The sequence below is a fragment of the Martes martes genome, assembly GCF_963455335.1.
Source record: "Martes martes genome assembly, chromosome: 5".
NCBI lineage: Eukaryota > Metazoa > Chordata > Mammalia > Carnivora > Mustelidae > Martes > Martes martes.
In genome coordinates this window covers 88,662,721-88,686,637 of record NC_137892.1, presented here as the reverse complement: position 1 = coordinate 88,686,637, position 23,917 = coordinate 88,662,721, and the positions used below count along the sequence as shown (strand labels likewise).

At 34.8% G+C, this 23,917-nt stretch overlaps 1 protein-coding gene across 12 annotated transcripts in view; it reads left to right on the top strand.

Annotated features, from left to right (window-relative positions):
- Positions 1–23,917, top strand: part of LOC308343096 (ankyrin repeat and KH domain-containing protein 1) — a gene marked incomplete at its 3' end in the record, with an annotated part of 131,354 nt that overhangs the window by 70,372 nt on the left and 37,065 nt on the right. For 10 of the 12 annotated variants that reach the window (XM_080804006.1, XM_080804005.1, XM_080804004.1 and 7 more), the window contains 5 exons: positions 6,843–6,930; positions 9,533–9,660; positions 9,871–10,014; positions 10,959–11,061; positions 19,790–20,548. In XM_080804006.1, coding sequence (XP_080660132.1) covers positions 6,843–6,930; positions 9,533–9,660; positions 9,871–10,014; positions 10,959–11,061; positions 19,790–20,548 — 1,222 coding nt within the window. The remainder of the gene's footprint in view (positions 1–6,842; positions 6,931–9,532; positions 9,661–9,870; positions 10,015–10,958; positions 11,062–19,789; positions 20,549–23,917) is intronic. The other 2 variants (XM_080804001.1, XM_080804000.1) reach the window with 1 other exon arrangement.

Sequence of the window (23,917 nt, the reverse complement as noted above, 5' to 3'; positions counted from 1 at the left end):
TTAGAAGCTACTAGAAGGGAAAAAGTGCATTACTTCAAAGGAACAACAATCAAATTTTTGACAGCAGATTCTCATCAACAGTAATAATCACAGAAGACAGTGGGAAGTAATATCCTCCAAATACCAGAAAAAAAATAGAATTCTGTACTCAACTACTCTTCCAGAGAAGGAAAAATAAACTTATTTTCAGATCTACAAAGGATAAAAGAGCTTACCACCTCAGATCCTTGCCAAAAGAACTACTAAAAGATATATACATCAATAAGGAGACAGATATATCCTGGAGGAAGGCGTGGGATGCAGGAAGCTACGGTAAGCAAAGAAATTAGTAAAACATATTATAAATATAAATTTTTAATACAACACCTAAATTTTTATTCTTAAAACCAAAGTAATACTAAAGTTCTAGACAGCAGTAGCATGAAATTCAGAAGGATGTGTTAAAAGGTTGAAAAGCCATGCTAGAGTCCCTCTGTTGTTCAGGAGAGAAGGATCAGGTACTGAATAGCTTTAAAGATTTTTTTTTTTTTTTTTGCAAAATATGTCAGTAATCAGAACAAATATAAATCTGTTGAACACAGTAGTTAAAGGGAAAGACTTTTGAATTAGATTAAAAATGAAAATCTAGCAAATTCTGTCTTCGGGGATAAATCTAAAGTGAACTAATAGGGGAAGATTGACAAAGTGATGGAAAAAGTTAATAAGGCAATATTAATATCCAGTGAAATAGGATTTTTAAAAAAGATTTTATTTATTTATGACAGAGATAGCGAGAGAGAGAATGCAAGCACAGGGGAGCTGTAGAGGGAGAAGCAGGCTCCCTGCTTGGCAGGGAGCCTTATATGGGGGTCCATCCCAGGACACTGGGATCATGACCAAAGCCAAAGGCAGATGCTTAATGACTGAGCTGCCCAAGTGCCCCCTGAAATGGGATTTTAAGCCAAAAGCATTTTTAGAGATAAATGTTCCTTCAACTGATATAACAGTTATTAATCAGTAACAATCTACCTTCTAAAGAAAATAGAAAATTACAAAGTTACAAGAAAGATAGGTCTATATTTGTGGTGATAGGATTTTTTCCCACAGACTTCTGTATGAAACTGATCAAAGAGATAAAGCAATTGTTAAGAATAGAAAAATCAGATTTGCTTGGAAGTAGCTAACATTCTATTTCTATTATATATACTATGAATTCTTTTCCAGTACATGGAACATGAATAAAATTGTCCATGTTTTAGGCTACAAAGTCTTTAAAACAAACTCCTTAGTCACATGGACTAAATTCTTTGATCTTTATTGATTTGAAATTACAAATTAATAATAAAACCTTTTTTTAAAAAAATCCCATTCACCTATAGGGTGAAGAAAAAATACTTTTATATAATTCATGGGTTAACGAGGCAATCATAGTGAAAATTACAGAGAAATTATCACAAAAACTACACATCAAAACTTAGGTGAGAGGATACAGCTAAAGTGGTCCTTAGAAGGAAAAGTTTTTTTAATATATAAAATGAAAGTAAATGGAGCTTATAAAAGGACAACAAAAAGCACCACAAAGTAAAGTAATAATAAAGATAAAAGCAAAATTAATAGAATAGAAAACAACAAAAAATAGGAATAAAAAATAGGGAAGAAGACCAAACTTAAAAACTGATTTAATAAAAACAAAACACAACTACTGAAATAGATAAAATAAGGAAGACTATTTGTTAAAAAGGGGAAATGCAGGGCACCTGGGTGGCTCAGTGGGTTAAAGCCGCTGCCTTCGGCTCAGGTCATGATCCCAGGGTCCTGGGATCGAGTCCCACATCAGGCTCTCTGCTCCGCGGAGAGCCTGCTTCCTCCTCTCTCTCCCTGCCTGCCTCTCTTGCCTACTTGTAACCTCTGTCTGTCAAATAAATAAATAAAATCATTTAAAAAAGGGGGGGAATGCACAAGTAAATGGTAGAAATTTAAAGGGAGTTATGACTATATGATACAGTAGAGATCATGAAAATTTATAAGGCAATCATATGAACATCAATAAATTTGAATACTTGCATGAAATGAATGCTGATTTTTTCCATGAAAATATAAATTTATCAAAATTGACTCATGAATAGGAAACCTCAGTAGAACGATAAGTGTATTACACATTGAATCAGTAGTTTAAAATCATCTATCCAATGAAAAGAAGTAGTTCAGATAAATATATAGGTGAGTTTTACCAGATGCTCAAGGAATAAATAAACCGTACGTTGTTCTGGCTATTTCCAAGAACAGAGAAAGAAGAAATGTTACAATGTACAATATTTAAGTTTATAACCTTGGAAAATAATTTTCTTTGTTCATGAAGGAAAAATACCATAATTTAAATCCTAAAATTTGATTGATCTTGAGCAAATATTGGCTTAACAAACCCAACGTTCATAAGTAAGTAGTATATACAAATTTGATTCATATTTTATTTTATTTTTTTTTAAAGATTTTATTTATTTATTTGACAGGCAGAGGTCACAGGTAGGCAGAGAGGCAGACAGAGAGAGAGAGGAGGAAGCAGGCTCCCCGCCGAGCAGAGAGCCCGATGCGGGGCTCGATCCCAGGACCCTGAGATCATGACCTGAGCCGAAGGCAGAAGCTTTAACCCACTGAGCCACCCAGGCACCCCCCTATTTTAGGGATTTATTTAGAATGAGAAAGAGAGCGCGTGCGTGCGCACAAGAGAGCAGGGGTGGGGGGCAGAGAGAGAGAGAGGCTCAAGCGGACTCACCGCTGAGTGCAGAGCCCAGTGCAGGGCTCTGTCCTGGGACCCCAAGAACATGACCTGTGGCAAAATCAGGAATTGGCCACTCATCTGACTGAGCCACCCAGGCGTCCCTGATTCCTATTTTAAGAGAAGGACTTAGTGGTCAGATATCTTGGGGCAACTTATATATGTTGCAGGATTTACATTATTGATTTTAGGACATGAAATACTATAAATATATTAAAAAGTTGGGGCATTCTTTTACCTACCATTTTCTCAAATATAATTATGTTTTTCAAAACCAAAGAATGCATGCATCTATTTTTAGGGAGGAAAATAAAATAGCTTTTCACACCTTTTATTTCAGAAATTTTATTAGTGTGTTGAATTTTGAAATTTGATTTGGGGTGAGGATCTTGGGACTATACTTTCTGATTTTTTATCATTTAAGAGCTATCATAATATTTTATGTATGCAGAACTAACAGTTATTTTAAGTTTGTTCTAAAGCTGGGCTTTCACAGTCTTTTGTCTTTGCCATTACTCACGGGACCTATGCTGATGGGTGTCACTGCTAGGCCTAAGAGAGAAGAAAGAAAGAAAAAAGAAAAGAAAAGTGATGTTAATATTGCCCACCCATGTTCTAGTAACAATGTATTATCAAATGCAGATAATGAATGTCTAAATCTGAGTTTAGCTACTACCCTTAATTTCTTGTTAAATTAACTTTTCTTTCTCTTATTTACCTAGTAGAAAATTAAAACTTCAAACCTCAGTACTAAGAAGGAAGATTTGAGAGGTCAGTTACACTTAGGCTCCTTCTTGGAGCAGTTTGTTGTTTTAGATGTTAGGTATGTAATGTAATGGTATGCAAAAATGACATGATTGGTGTTCTCATGCAGCTTACAGTTTAGTGGCAGAGACATGTTAGCCAAATAGTTATACAAACTAATATATGATTGAAACTTATGAAGGAGTGGTTCATATAGCTATGTACATACAGATGGTCCTGAACTTATGATGGTTCACTTCGGATTTTTTGACTTTATGAAGGTGCAAAAGTGATACGCATTTAGTAGAAACCATACTTCGAATTTTGAATTTTGACATTTTCCTGGGCTGGCGATATATGATAAGATACTGTCATGATGCTGGACAGCAGCAGGGAGCAGCAGCTACGGTGAGCCAGATAATCTCAAGGATAAACAACCAATGCACTCACAACCATCATGAACTCATAGAATCATTATGTTATTCACTTTCAGTACAGTGTTCATTCATTACATGAGATTTTAAGTACTTTATTATGGAGGAGACTTTGTGCTTGATGATTTTGTCCCAACTGTGGGCAAATGCTCTGAGCATGTTTAAGGTAGGCTAAGCTAAGCTATGATATTCTGTAGGTTAGGTATATTAAATGCACTTTACACTTAAGGTATTTTCAACTTAAAATGGGTTTATCCATACATAACCCCATCATAAGTCGAGGAAGATTTGTAATAGAGTAATTGAGTCAGGAAGTTCAAGGAGGTCTACCTTGAGGAAGTAACACTTAGCTTGAGATGTGAAGGATGAAAAGGAGCTAATAGAAAAGTGTTACAGGGAAGAAAGAACAGCTTGAGCAGAAAGGCCTTGAGTCAGGAGTGGAAATAACAACATTGCCATAGGAGCAATTTATTTCCAGTGTGTAGTTGATTGCATTGATAATTCAGGAAAAAAGTGACGTGAAGAAACTGAACAACTTTCTAGGTCTTTCTGAATGAGGTTTTCTTTTCTTTTTTTTTTTTTTAAGATTTTATTTATTTATTTGACAGATCACAAGTAGGCAGAGAGGCAGGCAGAGAGAGAGGGGGAGGGAGGCTCCCTGGTGAGCAGAGAGCCGATGCGGGGCTCCATCCCAGGACCCTGGGATCATGACCTGAGCCGAAGGCAGAGGCTTAACCCACTGAGCCACCCAGGCGCCCCTGAATGAGGTTTTCATAAGGTATATTCCATTTTGTTTTAAGTAGATTTCTAGAATGTTAGATTTGCTTACATTTGAATGTAAATTCAAAATCCATTCCAAAACATCACCTGTGTTAACCATCTTCTATATTTTAAAATTAGTAAAGAGTGTCACCTCATCAATATGTATAACAAGAAGTCAAAACATAAATTAATTTTTATAAGAAGTTGAGAGATTCTGTACTATCAAGGTAAAAATTTTTAAATCTTTTTTAGAGTGTAATTCATGTCACTGCAGGCCAGTTTAAAGTTTCCATTGGGCTGACAGTCTACTTATTTCTCATTGTTAGTTTGCCTAAATTGTAGATTAGCTGTAGTTATTTAACAGACTGAAAAGTATCCTATTGGCAGAGCACACTATTTTTTTTTTCTAAAGATTTTATTTTTTAGGGGCATCTGGGTGACTTAGATGGTTAAGACTCTGACTCTTGATTTCAGAAAAGGTCATGATCTCAGGGTCATGTGATCAAGCCCCTTATTGGGCTCCACACTCAGCTTGGAGGCTGCTTGAGATTTTCCCTTCCTCTCTCTCTGCCCCTCCTGCTTTTTCACATGCGCTCTCTCTAAAATAAATAAATACATCTTTTTAAAAAAGAGACTATTTTTTAAGTCATTTCCACACCCAGTGTGGGACTCAAACTCAGTCCTGGAGATCAAGACTGGAGGGGCAGAGGGATAGGGAGAAGCAGACTCCCCACTGAGAAGGGAGCCCTACGTGAGGGTTGATCCCAGGAGCCTGGGATCATGACCTGAGCCAAATGCAGAGACTGAGCCACCCAGGCGCCCTTTATCAAGTATTTCTTAGTAACAAAAGACCAGAACAACAGAAATTAATGTTTACATACATAATGAAATGGGATAGGTGAGCAAACTTTTCATAGAAGCAGTGCATCAGCTACATTTTATTTATTTATTTATTTATGTATTTATTTATTTATTTATATGAGAGAGAGCTGGAGCAGAGGGAAGAGGCAGAGGAAGAAGCAGACTCCCGTTGAGTAAGGGCGCCTGAGGCAGGACTTGATCCCAGGACTCTGGGATCATGACCTGAGGTGAAGGCAAACACTTAACTGAGCCACCTGGTACCCTAGGATTGTTTTCTTAATTTCTCTTTCTCTTGCTTCATTATTAGTGTATAAAAATTCAGAGGATTTCTGTACATTGATTTTGTATCCTAGAATCTTACTAAATTCATTTATCAGATGCCCCACCAACTGAGACACCCAGGCACCCTATTTGTTTATTTTATTTAAAATTCAGTTAACATACAGTGCAAGATTGGTTTCTGGAGTAAAATTCAGTGGTTCGTTGCTTACATACAGCATCCAGTGTTCATCAGTCAGCTATATTTTAATACTTAGATGAATGTAATAAGAGTTCAAGTTCTCCCATCAGTATTACTTGGCATATTAACAAGCTCCTTTTAGGGGCACTTGATATTAGGATGGTAGCATGCAGTTTTCTCATTCACTTCTCTTGCTGGCAAACTTCCTAGAAGGAACAGCAATCTTTCTGCTATTATAAAACTGCTTCTTTTGCCTTTCACTATTCACATATTTAATTTCTATTCTAAAAAAAAGTCTGCTCGTTGGTGTGTTTTTTCCTTTTTTCTTTCCTCTTTACCCTTGCAATACTGTAGTGCTTTTCTTTAGATACTGGTTTCTGAATAAATAAAATTTAAAAAGAGAGAGAGACTGATTTCTGTCCTGTGATAGAGTTCTTATTAGTTTCTGATATGATAAGATCAGAATCTTCCTAATCATGTGTAAAACTAAGGTTCTTTTTTCACAATTCATATGAATAGTTAGGAAAAACATCTTTTTGATCATGGGATTAGAAAAATGCGGCTATTTCTCTCTGAGGCTCAAACTAAACATAAGCAATATCTTTAAATGCTGTTGTTTGGTGTGCAAAAGTGAACTTGCCCTTAAAAAGTTATACCATGTACTGTGGACTGAAATTAATCCTACATTTTGGAGGAATTGAGATAGGTAGTATAAGTGGCTACAGTAAGTATTAAATTTTACTTCTCATGTCATTTGTACTAAGTGTTTAAAAATAGATGGTTAGTGAATTGGCATTGTTGGATTATTTTTTTGTTTCTTTAATAGGAACATGAATCTGAGGGTGGAAGAACACCTTTGATGAAAGCTGCAAGAGCTGGTCATTTGTGCACTGTGCAGTTTCTTATTAGCAAAGGTAAGGGAAGCACAAGTAAGGATTTGTAAGAGGCCAGAACTTGTGAAGAAAAAATCCTAAACTGGAGCAGTTTGTGTTAGAGCTGTTTTTCCTACAGTACAAGTATTGTATCCTGGTCTTTTATTGCTGTATTTTATTTAGTAAGTGTAGAGTTCATGAAGTACTTATTGGGATTTTTCTTTTTTTAACATTTTATTTATTTATTTGACAGAGAGAGAGAGAGATCACAAGCAGGCAGAAGGCAGGCAGAGAGAGAGGGGAGGAAGCAGGCTCCCCGCTGAGCAGAGAGTCTGACTCGGGGCTCAATCCTTGGACTCTGGGACCATGACCTGAGCCGAAGGCAGAGGCTTAACCCACTGAGCCACCCAGGCACCCCAGGATTTTTCTATATTAGTTTTGAATTTGTGAAGTTTGGCAACTAAGCTGCCTTTTATTCCTGACCAAAATTAGAAAAGCAAATGTAAAACATCCAGCTATATTTAATAGAGTATTGTTCAGCACTTAATGATAAGGCAGTTCTGCTGGCGGGGAGGGGGGGAGGTGGAGAGGCAGAAAGTCTGTAACTATTGTTTACTGTACAGTTGAATTAACCACATATACAAGGACATTATGTATTATTTTTATATTCCCCTAGAGGTTCTTTTATTAGAATATATTTAGGGAAAGAAGTTTGCATGATGGGTGAAGAGATAGTTCAGGACTGTTCACTACCGAAGAGTGAAATACTGTTAAACCCGTGTTAGGTTGAACTACAATACTGTCATTTTAAACATCAAAAATGGTAATATCAATGATTTCATTTGGCTCAGCCTAACTCTGTGTATAGTGTTAGAGGTATTCTAGCATCTGATGAAAGATCCTGGGGTAGGATGGTAAAATGCAAGGAGAGTCTGCTCAGGTCATGTTGTTATTAATTAAGAATTTTAAAATATATATATTTTAAGATTTTATTTATTTATTTGAGAGAGAGAGAGAGAGACAGCAACAGAGATAGTAAGAGAAGGCATGAGCAGAGAGGGAGGAGCAGGCTCCTTAGTGAGCAGGGGGCCCAACGCAGGGCTCAATCCCAGGACCCTGGGATCATGACCTGAGCTGAAGGCAGGTGTTTAACCGACTGAGGCCCTAAAAATAAGAAATTTATTAAAAAAATAAAAATAAAAATTTTATACCTACGTTCCAACAGAACTCAGGTATTTTGTGCCACTATGAAACAAGTATAAGATTTTATCCTTTTAAATATACTTTTCTTCTTTAATTAGATACAACTAGGTTTATTTTCTTAATAGCACATCTTTGCTACCAAATAAGACATATCTTTACATAGTGTTACAACATAGTCTATAAAAGGTATTTACCTCAAGCATACTGAAGTAATAATAAACAGATGGGTAACCTTTGGAATTCTCTCAGGCTCCTTGCTAAGGGGGTTATCTAGTCATATCCAACACCAACCTTACTAAGCATGTAATCAGACTTGTCAGAAAAAGGAACACATTGATTATAGCCTTTCTAGGCTGTAGTAACTGCTAAACAATCCTACCATCTAAATTTATTATTAACAACTTTACAATAATCACATGTTGCTAATATAAAAAAGTTTATTGGTGTGTCTTGCTTGCCCTTCCAAAAGGTACTTTTATGTGAGTTAGATTTAGGTTCGGCTGGATATTTCTGAAAATTAAATTAATTATAGTGGTTTTGCCCGTGGGTTTATTTTTCTTTTCAGAAACTAAGTGTGGAATTAATGAAGAAGGAATATTGCTATAGTCTTAACTATGGAGTTGAGACTTTGGTGCACTGTAATTTTTTTAGGGGTCAAAAACAGTTTATCAAAAAGGAGGTCAAGAAAGGATTTTGCATTTAGACTTTTGCAGGTCACATCAAAGAAAGCTATTGAACAACTTACTAACTAGGCTTTCGGATAACATTTTTAGATATTCTTGTCTTCTCTCCATATCCAGGTCCCTCTGTCTCTTAAAATACACAATGTGAAGAATTAAAGCTCTCTTAAATATTGTTTTAAAAAATCTGTTTTCTCTAATTTGAGACCTGGCTATACTGCCACATTCTAGAAGTAGATAAAAAAATGTCTTTACAACATTTTGAGAGTTACATACAATGATATTATTTGATGCTTACATTAACCTGTATATATTTATTAATCTTAGTCTTCTAGATTTTCCATTTTAAAAGTGATATTGAATGAACGAACTACAGCTATGCGCAACATTTTGGATGCATCTCACAAATATTATATTGAGCGAAAGAAGCCAGACACAAAAGAGTACACTGTATGATTTCATTCATATAAAGTTCAAAAACTAAAACCAGTTTGGAAGTCAGGATAGTAGTACCATTGGAAGGGTGGGTAGTGACGGAAAGAGGGCACAAGGTGTGGGACTGCTGGTATGTGGATAACGTTCTGTTTCTTGATGTGGGTGCTGGTTACACAGGTGTGTTAACTTTTGAAAAATTTTCATTTATGATTTGTGTACTTTTTTAAATCTATGTCATACTTCAAAAAAAATCTCTAAAGTGATATTTTTTGTGACCTTCCTTCATTCCACCTTTTTCTAAGATTGCTGTTTATGTTTCTTTGAAGGCGCCAATGTGAATAGGGCTACAGCCAATAATGATCATACAGTAGTGTCGCTAGCATGTGCGGGAGGTCATCTGGCAGTTGTTGAGCTACTCTTGGCTCATGGAGCCGACCCTACTCATCGACTCAAGGTATTCTACCTAAAAATAAGTAAATAAATAATATATGCATTGTTACTAAAAGATATTGAAGATATGTTTGCTGGTCTCAGTGCTTCATATTCATTACTGTTTATAAATGAGTTTTGATTCTAGACAGGCTGCTAAGAAACTGAATGTCGATAGTAGTTATAAGAAGAAATTTACAAGTAATTGATTAATGGTTTTGTCGGTCTTTCTCAGGATGGCTCGACAATGCTCATCGAAGCTGCAAAAGGTGGTCATACTAATGTTGTTTCTTATCTGTTGGATTACCCAAACAATGTTCTGTCAGTTCCTACTACAGATGTATCTCAGCTCACTTCACCTTCTCAAGATCAATCTCAGGTAATGTAAAATAGCTGATTTATAAATATAAAGCCTCCAAATTGATTGGGAGTTTTTGTTTAAAATTAGTTTTAAGGAAAATGGATTTGTTCCTCTCTTCTATTATGTATTGAGATAAACAAAATACTAAATTCTTTAAGGTTTATTTCCTTCAAAAGTACATGAAAATTACCTGTTGCCTTATTTACTGAAAAAAAAAAAGCTCTTTTTAAAAAACACTTAATACCAAATATAAATATAAATTTTCCACATTGTCAAACTACTATAGCTAGGTCTTTAGGGTTATTTATTTTTAATGAATACATTAAACATAACCTTAAACCAGGGGACAGCTTATTCCTTAGTACCTCCCAAGACAGTATTAGTTATTCTAGAGATAGTTACTTTTGTTAACCAGGAAAGTGTAGTTAGCCAGGATAAATGCACCAAAAGTTGATTAAAGTAATTTTTAAACCTACCTAAAAATAGGGTGAGGATATAGAGAGTATACTAAGTATACAAAGTTCAGTGAAATCTTAAGTTCTTTTCTACAAAGTTATCCTGAGAACTGCTAAGTTACCCAGTTAGGGAATATGCTGGATTTTCTTTTTTGACCCATAAAGAATTTGAACAGGGTAAATGGGCCAGTCAATATATGACTTGTACTCCTAGCTATAATCAGAACCACCAGCGCCCAACGAGGCTTCCTCTCTAATAAGAGAGTAATACTAATTCTGTTTAGCTTAAATCATTCATTGCATATAGATAGCCTGATTTTGTCCAATTCAATATTCTCAGAAATTATTCCTTGGTAAAGGCTTTTTTTGTTGTGTTTTGTTTGTTTTTTTAGAAACAAGAAAATGAATTTGGTAGTATATGAAGAAAATCTGAATTTCCATTTCATTTATGGGTCCTTGTTTTATTCTTTGGTCTGAGATGATATTTTTTCTGAGTTAACTTTTTAGGTTCCACGTGTACCAATGCATACACTCGCCATGGTTGTACCTCCCCAGGAACCTGACAGAACATCACAGGAGAACCCCCCTGCCCTTCTAGGAGTACAAAAAGGTTGGTTATTGAATTATTTTCCTTAAAATGGGTATTTTATCACCTAATTAATGAACTCATAAAAGTACTTTAATGGCATACAGTTAACGTCTACCCAGGATTAATTGTGGTAGGTAATTCTGACAAATGCTAATAGTCTTACAGACTGTTTATAAAAGAAGATAAATACTAAGAAAAATGACTTCTAATTTTCTCGTTAACACACTGCTAGGTGTAGTTTTCATCTGGCACAGATAAAAATACTTACAAAGCATATCAAGTTACTGATTATATTACAGTAGCAAAAATTTATCAGACATTCATTTTCCATTTGACAGTTCTTTTGTTAAACAGTTGTATAATATGAGGAGTGAAAATGTGTGTTTGCTGTCTAGTTAAGTCTTCATAGCATTGATGCAACTGAGGGAGTTAGAAGTTTAAGAATTACATTTAGTTTCTTTCATGTAATACTGAGTATGGTGGGCTAACATCTATCATGTGAACCTAGACAAGGAACTGTCAAAAAGTATATAAATAACATCCAAGTAAACAAGAAGAAACTCTTCTTGTTTATATACTCTTTAAAAGACTCAAGTTTATGAACTCTGATATTTTCCTGCTTTTTCACTTGTAGATACAAAGTACCTTCACTTGATAATCATGTATAGTTGTCCTGTCTGAGTTCTCTGAAATAAAATAGGTGATGTGTAAGATACTAAAAACTATATGAAAATGAATTTATGAGCATATTTCATTCAGTATATGATAACCAAGCTCTAGATTTTTGAAATCACAGTGAGGTGTATAAGTATATATTAGTTTCTCTTTGACTTAAGAAAAGTTGGATAGAGTTGACTGTTATAGCAGCAAGTAGAAGCTTCTTTTAAATTATGTCAATTTGAGTAATTTAGAATATCAAGGGCCTTGACCAAGGGTTACTTCATTTCTAAAGCATTACTTCCAGAGATAAAGTATCTGTGATCTCTCTGACTTAAGCTTTATAATGGAGTTTTCCATTGCACACCTAGCTATTCAAACTCTTCAGGAAATGAAGACTGCTGTTTTTAATTTTAACAAATAAAAAGCAGATTAAGCATGTGCTTATTAAGGAATCTAAGCATCCTAACTGACTTTACTCTTAGTAAAATATTTAGACCTAAATGTCTCTGTTTTTGTTTTATGTTTGGCTATATGTTGTAGAAGACTATAGTAACTTTGGCTGGGAAAGTTCAATACTAAATAAGAAATGATTCAAAAAATATATTAATAACAGAGCCACAAAATAATCAAGAAATAATCCAGGGAGGACATGGAGTGTGTGCAGAGAAGAAGTAAACCATTTTAAATTTAGATTTAATACGTGAATCAGCAGAAATGTTTGGGTAGGGTTTCTTTTAAGTTGATGCTCAAGTGAATAATCAATCATATTCTTTGAATACTGAAATACCATCTGATACTGGGTACCTACTTAAGTTTCTTCACTTTGGTGTTTTATTACTTATTGAATAGCATAAAAATGACTAACCTTTTAAGTAATCTTTCATTTTACTAAATTATAAGAGAAGGAGAAAATTAACACTTGTATTTAGACACTTGGGTGCTTGCTGTTGCCAGATGCCACGTGGCATTGCCAACCTAATATTTCTTTGTGTAGGATCAAACTGCAGTGATGCACTGTATTAAGATGCTATTTTAGGGGCACCTGGGTGGCTCAGTGGGTTAAGCCTCTGCCTTCAGCTCAGGTCATGGTCTCAGGGTCCTGGGATCAAGTCCCACATTGGGCTCTCTGTTTGGTGGGGAGCTTGCTTCCCCCTCTCTCTTTCTGCCTGCCTCTCTGCCTACTTGTGATCTCTCTCTGTCAAATAAACAAATAAAATCTTTTTAAAAAATGTTAGTAGTATAAATCATGTGCATAGTATAAATCATGTGCATCATAGAATGTTTTATCACTATGAATTAGGAAAAATTAGTTGATGATACAGATTTATACAATGAATTACCCAGATAGATATTTAAATCATGAAAGATATATTATTACGTTCTCCTGCTTAAAGTGGCTTTTTCTCCTTAAAACGTCTCATTTGTGTCTCTAAAGAAGTTCCTTTGAGTGACGAAATCTCTGTTTGACCCTGTTGTTTTTGTTTCTTCTAAGTCCATAGATTGTATCTGTATTAAAATGTGATTAGGAATGAAGGAAGAGTTCTTCTTCTTCCTCCTCTCTAACACTCTCTTCCTTTCTTAGCATTCATCTTTTAAGTTCTTAGAACATTTTACTTCTGCCTGAAGTCTTTTTATTATTTGTATCTGCATCCTTCTAAAATACTTTCATGCCCTTAAAACTTACCTAGGTATTTTACATATATACTACCCAGATATTCTTTTCTTTCATGATCCATGTACAACACTTGTTCCATCCATCTTGACCCATATTCTCCTGATTTAGGAAGCTAATCTCCCTTACCCTTTGTTGGTTTTCAAAAGATTTGACATTCTAGGCGCCGTCTGACAGAGGCCTCAAGATCACCTCTATAAACAAAATATGAAACCAACTGATAGTGATATGCTCAGTTTTCTAGTATTATTTAGCTTTATTAGCTATAGTTTTGAATGTTCAGTTGGGAAAGGATGCATAGGTAATACCAACTTTATGCCTTTCCAAATCAGTTTTGTAAATAAATTTGTTGATCAAAGCCACTGTTGCATCTTATTTGTTACAACTGGTTCTACAGCGATTCTAAAAGGTAGGACTCGTGATTATCCTCTGCAGGTTGTACCACTTAGAACTAAACCCCTACAGAACATTAAAATGATGTCAAGATAAACAAAACACATCTTTTGTGTGCACCTCAAGTCCTCTTGAGGAGTAATTTCTTTTTCTCTGGAGTATTGCACAGCTCTTTATTGGATCTTTCTTCTGACTCTGGTCACATCTGCCCCTTTTCCTCCCCTTGGACTTCATGTATAGAAGGTTGAGTTAATCCTACTTCCCTGAGACAATCATTCTATTATATTTGATGCGAATTCTTTTGTTTTTGTAAGTTCTTATAAAATGTTTACTACTTTATGCGTATTTTTAGTTTACATGAGTGGTATTGTGCTATAATCATGTTTTCTTTTTTGCTTTTTTCACTCAACACTGTTTTACAGATCTATCCATGTGTCTGCCTCTAGACTATTTCTGCTAGCAGCATAGTGCTTCATCTTGTATATCTTCCACTTTTTACTTGTCTTTTTCCAGTGATGGGTATCCAAATTGCTTCTTGTCCCCCACCACCACAGACAATGCTGTGATGAAAATGCTGGTACAGTCCTCTTAAGGATGTGTGTGAAAATCTCTTTGGGGTAAAATCAGGAACAGAATTACTGTCATAGGAGGTGCCCGGGTGACTCTTCCTCTTGATTTCGGCTCAGGTCTTGATCTCAGGGTGGTGAGATCGAGCACTGTGACCTCATGCTCCGAGCTCAGTGGGGAGTCTGCTTGAGATTGTCTCTCAACCTCTCCCTCTGCCCCGCCCCCTGCCACATATGTGTGCGCTCTCTCTCTCTTTCTCTGTCTCTCACATAAAATATAAATAAATCTTAAAAAAAAAAGAACCTGTTACAGGACTGCATAATGTTTATCTGACAAAGTGTCACAAATTGCTCTCTAGAATGGCTGTGCAGTTTGCATTCCCACTAGCAATACATAAGGGTTCCCATATTACCTGTATTATACACCCTCTGTCCCATTCCCAAACCTGCCAACCCTTGGCTTTATCTTTGTATTTGGTTTTGTACATCTTTATCTCCCCTGTTAGACTGTAAGCTCCTCAAGGGCAGGGTTTATGTTGCTTGTCTTTGTATGGTCCACTATGCCTTGCTTATACTAGATATTCAGATATTTGTTAAATAAATTCATGAGCGCCAGGCTAAGGTTTAGATTCTCTGAAGACAAAATTATTAAGAATTTTTTTAAGAAGAGAGACATTGTAATTAAAGAGGATGTTTAAAAAATTAATGAAGAAGTAGTATTCTAGAACGGTTGGGAAAAGATCAAAAACAAATTTCAATATAAACTAAGAATTAAATTAGTATGCTGCTTTATATCCCAGAATTGTTTATTGGAGTAGGCAACATGAAAAGTTCTCATTTTCATATCAAATCAGTAAAATTGTATAGAAATTATATGTACAGTGAATGAAATTGATTGTTCCTCTGGAAAATTTTACTACTAATATTCTCTAGTTTAGTAGATTTCCATTATGTAATCATGCTTATGTGAATTTATCAGTGTACAAATTTAATATCTTTTAATATATGAGATTTATATTAAAAAGCAGGAGGTTCAGAGGTGCCTGGGTGGCTCAGTGGGTTAAAGCCTCTGCCTTTGGCTCAGGTCATGATCCCAGGGTCCTGGGATCGAACCCCACATCAGGCTCTCTGCTCAGCAGGGAACTTGCTTCCCCCTCTCTCTCTCTGCCTGCCTCTCTGCCTACTTGTGATCTCTATCTGTCAAATAAATAAATAAATCTTAAAAAAAAAAAAAAGCAGGAGGTTCAATTAATCTTTTAGCGTGTTACACAGATGTTCACTCTTTGGACATTCTTGGTTAACCTTACTGTGTTGAAGATACATAGGATGCCCTGTTACTTTGGGAAATTTTGAGACAGAAATTTAGGTATAAAGGAAAAATGAGTCATTTCTCAGCCAGTGGCTTTCATTTTTGACTGTGACGATAATAAGTAGTATTTTGTATTGAAACTCAGAAAACAATATGCATTTGTTTATCCAAATACAAATTCCATTAAACAACGTATATGCTACTTACACTTACGTACTATGTTATTTTCAACTGTACTTCATCGACCTTTTTTTTTCCACTTAGGACCCAGTTGGGAGTGTTGTTTAAAATTCATTCTGGGGCGGGGGGGGTGGCGCTTGGGTGGCTCAGTCGGTTAAGCGTCTGCCTTCTGCTCAGGTCATGATCCCAGGGTCCTGGGATCGAGTCCCACATTGGGCTCCCTGCTCAGTGGGGAGCCTGCTTCTTCCTCTGCCTGCTCTGCCTGCTGCACCCACTGCTTGTGCTTGCTTTCTGACAAATAAATAAATAAAATCTTTAAAAAAAAATCTTTCTAGGGGTGCCTGAGTGGCTCAGTTGGTTAAACATCTGCTTTTGGCTCAGGTCATGATCCCAGAGTCCTGGAATCAAGCCCTGTGTTGGGCTCCCTGCTGAGCGGGGAATCTGCTTCTCTGTGGTAATGTAAGAAAGCAAGGGAATTGTGGAACCATGTTTAAATTTCCTTAGACTAAAACAAGTAAGGAAAAATCTAGATCTATTTGTATGTCAGATATTTTTCCCTTTGGCCATTATTTTTTTTATTGCACAAAGTACTAATTTAGACACAAAAATGATTGATGGAATTAAACTCATTTTAATAGTAAACTTAATTTTTGGCAAGTATATGTCCACCTCATTCCCTCACTATGCATAAAATAAAGGCTATATTCTAAACTATCTGTATATCATGGTTTCCTGTTATAAACTTTTTTTTGTTTTATTAATGGAGGAAAAGGGAAAGTTGAGAAAGTAGGAAAACACCAGAATATAGGCTTTACCTATATTCCTAAACAGTACTTTATGATGTCACTCAATGCTACTAATAAATAGATTTGAATTACTGGTTTCTGACAGTGACTTGTTTCTGACAGGAGATGTTTTAAAAGTTAGAACTCTTATGTTCTGGATTCTTATACTACCTGCTAAAAATTTTGTTGCTAAGAGGATGCTTGTCACATTCAGTACTTTTCCCAAACACTAAGGTGTTGCTTAAGCTTCTGGGAATAATTAGGTGACATTATTTGTTTTTACCAACTTGTTTTCTTCCAGACTTATATCTTTTATTAATGCTTTAATGTGTATCTGGGCAATCCCACTAACACCATGATTACAGATGCTCAGCCATTAGCTATTTTGGGAAGAACTGGTTTTTGTCCATTATTTTCACCATCCTGTTCTTCCTGCTACATATGTCTTGGGCTTAAAGTTTTTAAGTTAAATAAGTTAATTTTAGTAAATCTTGTGCTCTAAGCTTATTACATTTTATTTGTTAACAAGATAGGGCTTATTCCTATCCATTACTGTCCTCAAAATTCCAATCTTATTTTGGGTCATATTGTTTATAAGATTTTAGATCTGAGACTGTCCGGCGTGGTCATAATTACCAGTCTGATTGGTGTTGACCTCTTACCTAGTTTTCCTTAATCTTAAATACAAAGTAAATAGTAAGTACACTAGTATGTTTGAAAATTAATGAACATTTAAAGCAACATTCATTCAGTCTTTGCAGAGCTTGAATTGTCATTGAATTTATTGCATGATTGAAAATTTCTTTGCTGGACTAGCAGATATCTACATTGCTATTTGTGGCAGTAAATCTTTACCCTTTTCTTCCCTGTTGATTGTTAGTAGGTACTTGGAACAAATAAATCAAACCATGGATTCCTGTAAGATCTTAAAGAAGTTATTATTTTATCTCACAAGGGTGCCTGGGTGGCCCAGTCTGTTGAGTGTCTGCCTTTGGCTCAGGTCATGATCCTAGAGTCCTGAGATTGAACCCTGTGTGGAGCTCCCTGCTCACTGGGAAGTCGTCTCCACCCGGCCACCCCTCCCCTTGCTAGGGTGTTCTCTCTTTCTTTCTGTCTCTCCCTCCGTCTCTCAAATAAATAAATAAAATCTTTAAAAACATTTATCTCACAAATATAATGGCTTTTGCTCTGGAAGGATAAGGTCTTGACCCATCCCTTTGCTCAGATATAAATTTGAAATTGAATGTGGGTAATAAATTTTGCTGAAGGTTGCTTTTAAGAAATAATTAAGTCTCGGGGCACCTGGGTGGCTCAGTGGGTTAAAGCCGCTGCCTTCGGCTCAGGTCATGATCCCAGCGTCCTGGGATCGAGCCCCGCATCGGGCTCTCTGCTCAGCAGGGAGCCTGCTTCCTCCCTTCTCCTCTGCCTGCCTCTCTGCCTACTTGTGATCTGTCTGTCAAATAAATAAATAAAATCTTTAAAAAAAAAAAAAAAAAAGAAATAATTAAGTCTCTTAGAATGATTGCAGTAGTTTTGGAACTGTGGTATCCTGAACCTTTAAAGTCAATATCTGGAGGAAAACTGTTGTACTTTTTCCTTAATAACATGTTGAAGATGTTTGAGGTACCTGCATTTTTGACATTTCCTACTCTAGCAAAAACAAAACAAAACAAAAACAGTTGAATCCCTGATTTTTTTTTTCTCTATTGGTTTTATTACCCTCTTGTAACTCAGAGTATTAACATCAAATGGGTGATGACATTTTTCTTTGGACTCGAGAATCATGTTGAATGCATTGGATGATCTTATTTTTAAAAATCTTAAGTTATACCTATGTTATTCATATATGTTGATTACAATTCAGAGTAAACAACTATTTCTTACCCAGATCTTCTTTAAAAGCGAATTTACTGTGGTTTAATTTACATTCCGTAAATTTCCTTCATTTTAAGTGTACAGTGCAGTGAGTTTTAGTAAATTTACTGAATTATGTAATCATCACTACCATCTAGTTTTAAACATCTCTGTTACTCTGAAAATATCTCTCATGCTAGTTCATAATCAATGTTCATTCTCAATACCATAACCCCAGGCAAACTACTTTCCTTTCTGTCTCTATAGATTTGCCTTTCTCTATAGATTTGATATAAATGGTATGTCATCTTTTATGTCTGGCCTCTTTCACTTAGCGTAATGTTTTCAAGGTTTGCCCACCTTGTAGAACATATCAGTTGTTCCTTTTCATTGTTGAATAGCCCCGGTTCTTCCTAAACAGGAAGAGTAAGCCTTCAGTTTGCCTCAAAGTAGTTACTGTATAGTTCCCTCCATTTTATGTCCAGATGGTAAGATTGTTAATAATGATAATTATTTTGTCATGAGGAGTATCTTACTTTGTGATCTAAAATCTTAAAATAACATACATTTACTTCATTTTTAACATATACCATCAATATGAGAAATCCTGTATGAGAAGTCTGATTTTCTCCTAGGTAATACTCATTGTTTTTCTTATAGACTTTTACATGAAAACTTTATTTAAACTCAGAATAATTGTCCTCTGTGATTTAAGTTTAATGTCATTTTCAGGTAAAGAAATGTTAAAGACTTACTCAATGAAAAATTTTAGAAGGATAGATCTGGAAAAAACTGATTTCATGTTATATTTTAATATAATAAGACATAGGTTTTGGCCACTTGAAAAACAATTTTCATTACATTGATTTACAAGTTATAGTTTCTGTAGTGACCTTTACTTGTACAGTTAATATTGTGAAGAAACAATTGGGATACCTTTAATGATATCCTCGACACTATTTTGACGCTGTTTTAGATTTAATGTTCTTTAAAAGTCAAACCTAATATGCAGAATTGTGAGATTCTTTCCTCTTTGATCTCCTTTCTCCTTGCCCCATCTTAACTTCCAAAATTCTCCTATCCTAAAATTTCAATTTTTTTAATTTAAAAAAAGTCACATTTTTCAAATCGACAACATCCAGAGTGTGCTGTTTTGAAATAGATGAGTACAATTTAATCTACCTTCCACTGGTGTGAATCTTTGAACATTCATTCTACAGCATTAGTTATAAGGGTTTTGGGAGGGAGGTCCGTGTGTGTGGGAGGGGGAGCTGATTTTTTTTTTTTTTTTTTAGCATGGCACTTTTTCAAACATTTTTCATGTGCTTAGGTACATCCAAGCAGAAGTCCAGTTCCCTGCAGGTAGCAGATCAGGACGTACTGCCACCTTTTCACCCATACCAGCCTTTGGAGTGCATAGTAGAGGAGACTGAAGGCAAGCTGAATGAACTGGGACAAAGAATTAGTGCTATTGAAAAAGCACAGCTTAAGTCACTGGAGTTAATTCAAGGTGAACCTCTGAACAAAGATAAGATAGAAGAACTTAAAAAGAACAGAGAAGAGCAAGTCCAGAAGAAGAAGAAAATACTGAAAGAACTACAGAAAGTGGAAAGGCAGTTGCAGATGAAAACACAGCAGCAATTTACCAAAGAATACTTGGAAACCAAAGGTCAGAAAGACACAGTATCTCTACACCAGCAGTGCTCTCATAGAGGAGTCTTCCCAGAAGGGGAAGGAGATGTTAGTCTCCCAGAGGATCACTTTTCAGAGTTACCTCAGGTTGACACAATCTTATTTAAAGATAATGATGTTGATGATGAGCAACAGTCTCCACCATCGGCAGAACAAATTGATTTTGTCCCAGTCCAGCCTTTATCTTCTCCGCAGTGTAACTTTTCCAGTGACTTAGGTTCTAATGGGACAAATTCTCTTGAACTTCAGAAAGTATCAGGTAATCATCAGATTATAGGACAGCCTCAGATTGCTATTACTGGACATGATCAGGGGCTCTTAGTTCAAGAACCAGATGGACTAATGGTTGCAACTCCAGCCCAGACGCTAACCGACACTCTTGATGACCTGATAGCAGGTGGGTTAAGAAATATATCTGTAATAATTTCTCTTTAATCTGTGTGCTCAACTTCTTTACACGACCCTCCAAAAACACCAGTTTACTACTTTTCCATTTTAGAACTATCTTTGTAAAATTATTTATTCCTTGAGGTGTTTTGGAAGTGAATTTAACTAAGCTGTATACCACTAACACATGAAAGTGTGTTTTCCCCTTTTCTTTCTTGTTATTTGCAAAGGCAAAAAATAAAGTTGCCATGAGCTTTTATTTTAGAACTTTGGTATCCAAACCACCCTGTGGGGTGCCTGGGGTACTCAGTTGGTAGAGCATGCAACTGTTGCTGTCCAGGTCATGACTTTGAGCCCCACACTGGGTATAGAGATTACTTAAAAAAAAAAAAAAAAAAAAAAGACGAACAAAAAAACAAAACATCGCCCTGTGTTGTATCTTGGGTAGGACATCTCAAAGTAAAATTTCTTTATAGGCTTTAGAGATATTCATATAAGATTATACATTAAATTTTCCTGCTAGTGATTATCATATCTGAAAATAATAATTCTAAATTAATTTATAATTTTGTTAGATCAACTTAAGTATTTTTAATTAAAAGGGATGTTCAGAGAAAACTATAAGTATTCCATGTTCTTGTATTTGTGGCTAGAAGATTCAAATTACATTGAAATTGTTATCAACTGGATGATGATTTAGAGATTAGGATTTTTTTATATTAACTATATTGATGAAAGCACACAGACACAACACACATACACACAGGAAAAGAAAAAAAGAAAGGCCTGATACCCTTAAAGTATATGTTTCTGTTTATTGTTGTGTGGAAAATTACAACTAGATATGAAATGAGGTGCACAAGTTTACTTTCCCTTTCATTGTCCTTGCAGCAGTGGGAAAACAGTGCAATTAATCATTTACCTTCCTAAAGATGGCTGGTGAATGTATCACCTCCATGAGAGCCCAGTTCAGAAATGCAGCCAGAATGGCTGTTGACAGTGGATGAAGACCAAGAACTAAGATGTAGCTGGAGTGATATTCAAAGGCAGGCCAGTCCTCTGTCTCTTGATTGCAACATTTTTTTTCCTTACTGTTGTCTGTTTCCTCTTGTCATATTCTCCTCCCCTCTTCCCATCCCAATTATGCTATCCCAATTTCCTTTCTTCTTTTGTGAGCTTTTAGCCTTCCTAATCTTTACTGAATCTTTAAAAATGTGGAATAAGCTTACTTAAATCAGGAATTTTACTGAGCATTTGTATGACTTGCAATGGTTATAGAATTGTGATACTGCCTATGAGCCTCCTCTGATATGTAATAAATATCACTGTCCAGAGGAGGAATACTTAGTTTCCCGTACAGAAAATAAAAATGCTGGGAAATGTCTTAAGGAGTTAGATTCTTTATTCTTTAATTTGGGTTTTTATATCTTCAGCCCACAGCCACTTAACTCAAATTAACTTTGTGTCATTGGTGTTGAGAGTTGTTATAAATTATGAATAAACTCTTAGAGTTCATTTATATTCCTAATTTCTAATCTGGGTAAAAGCAGGTATTTGAGCATCAAGTATGGTTATGAATAATAATAATGAAACCAATAATACGGGAATAACATTTTTAAGACTTAGATTACATAAATAACATTATAATGTTCCTAATTGAAAACTCAGTTTGCAGCCACATTACTGCTCAAACTAGTTTTGTTGTAACTTAGAACTTGTCTTTTTTTTTTTTTTAAATAATTTAGAAACCACTCTAAAAAGAACTTGTAGATATTAACTTTATGGTAGTACTTATGGATGGTTTTTCTAGGGGAGACAAAATTTATTTCATCAAACTATTTGTTATGTTGATATGGACTTTATAAAGTTCAAAACATTTGTTTAGAAACATCGTTTAATTATGTATTATATTAATATAAACTAAGAAAATTTAATTTCTGTTAGACATTTATATCTAGTGATAGTTGGCCTATCATTTTGTATAATATTCTTTTATTAATAAACTTTTTCTTATAAATCAGCCAATAACTAAACAAATTATCTTCATATAAAAATTTCCATTTTGGTTATCTGTTTTAAAATATATAGCAATAATTAGATTTTCTTTGTTCAAGATGGTAAACTATCTCACTTAAAGTTAAAAAGTGTAATTCTATTAAGACCAAGTTTCTCTTTATTTTCTTTATCAAAGGTGAAAGAAATTAGACAAGGATGGAGTAGGTGAATACCCAATTCTATAATTACGTGATGTATTAATATATCAGTATGATTATAGATTACATCAGACATGTATGTGATCAGTTTTACCCAAATTTAGTTCTCATCCCTCATATTTAATAAAGGAGAGAATACTGTATATCTTACAGTTTTATTTTAGAGAATATTCATAGATAATAGTAATAAATTTCACTCTAAGTATAGGAGTATTTTTTCTTTATTGCTCTTCTATCAAAATATTTTCATGTAACTGAGTTAGTTAGATAAATAATTTATTAAGGTCATCACTTGATTAGCTGACTTAGTATTTTAGTATATAGTCCAATATGTGTTACACTTGATAAATCCCAGACAGAATGTATGTAAACTCTCGATTGGGAGCATGGTTCTTCAGATCCTTTTCTTGTGAATGTAAGTGCTGGGCTTTTAGAAGGTATCATAATAACAAGTGATTCTCAGTTCAGATGTCTAGAACTAAGGTTTGGAAATCTAAAAAAATACAAAATAGCTTTGACCACTGAGCAGTTCCAGAAACATCTAGTAAAAATTTTATAATTAATATATAAAGAAGATTGATTAAAAATCAACTTAACGTCAATATATTCACATTTATCGATCATTTACCATGTACTGAGCTCTGTGCTTAATGTTTTATATATATTATCTCATGAGCTATTTATAATAATCTTAGAAAATCGGTCCTTTTCCCTTATGGAAGTTGTTACTAGTGTTGCCTCAAACTCAGTTCAGCCATGTCTAAGAACCTTAAAAGTAATATGCATGCATCTGATTCATGTTTAAGTTCTGAATTTATCTTAAAGATATTTGTTATTTTCTTAGACTGCTAAAAAAGATTAACAATTTCCTTTAATTTTATGTTAAGATGTAGTATGTATGTAAGGTAATATAATTTTGTGGCTAGCACATTGTACTGTTGTTGGCATCTTAATTCTCTTAAAACAAATTCCAATTCAAAAGTATCTTGCTTTAAGAAATCCTGTAGCAGTCAATGTAAGCTTAAGAATAAAAAGGTAATTAGGAAACCCTCTTATTTTTGAGGGAATTTGTAATTAAATATCTTTTTAAATAATTTCTTCTAATAGATGTTAATATTTTACTTATAGATTTTTATTTATTTGTATTTAATAAAGCCACTATTATA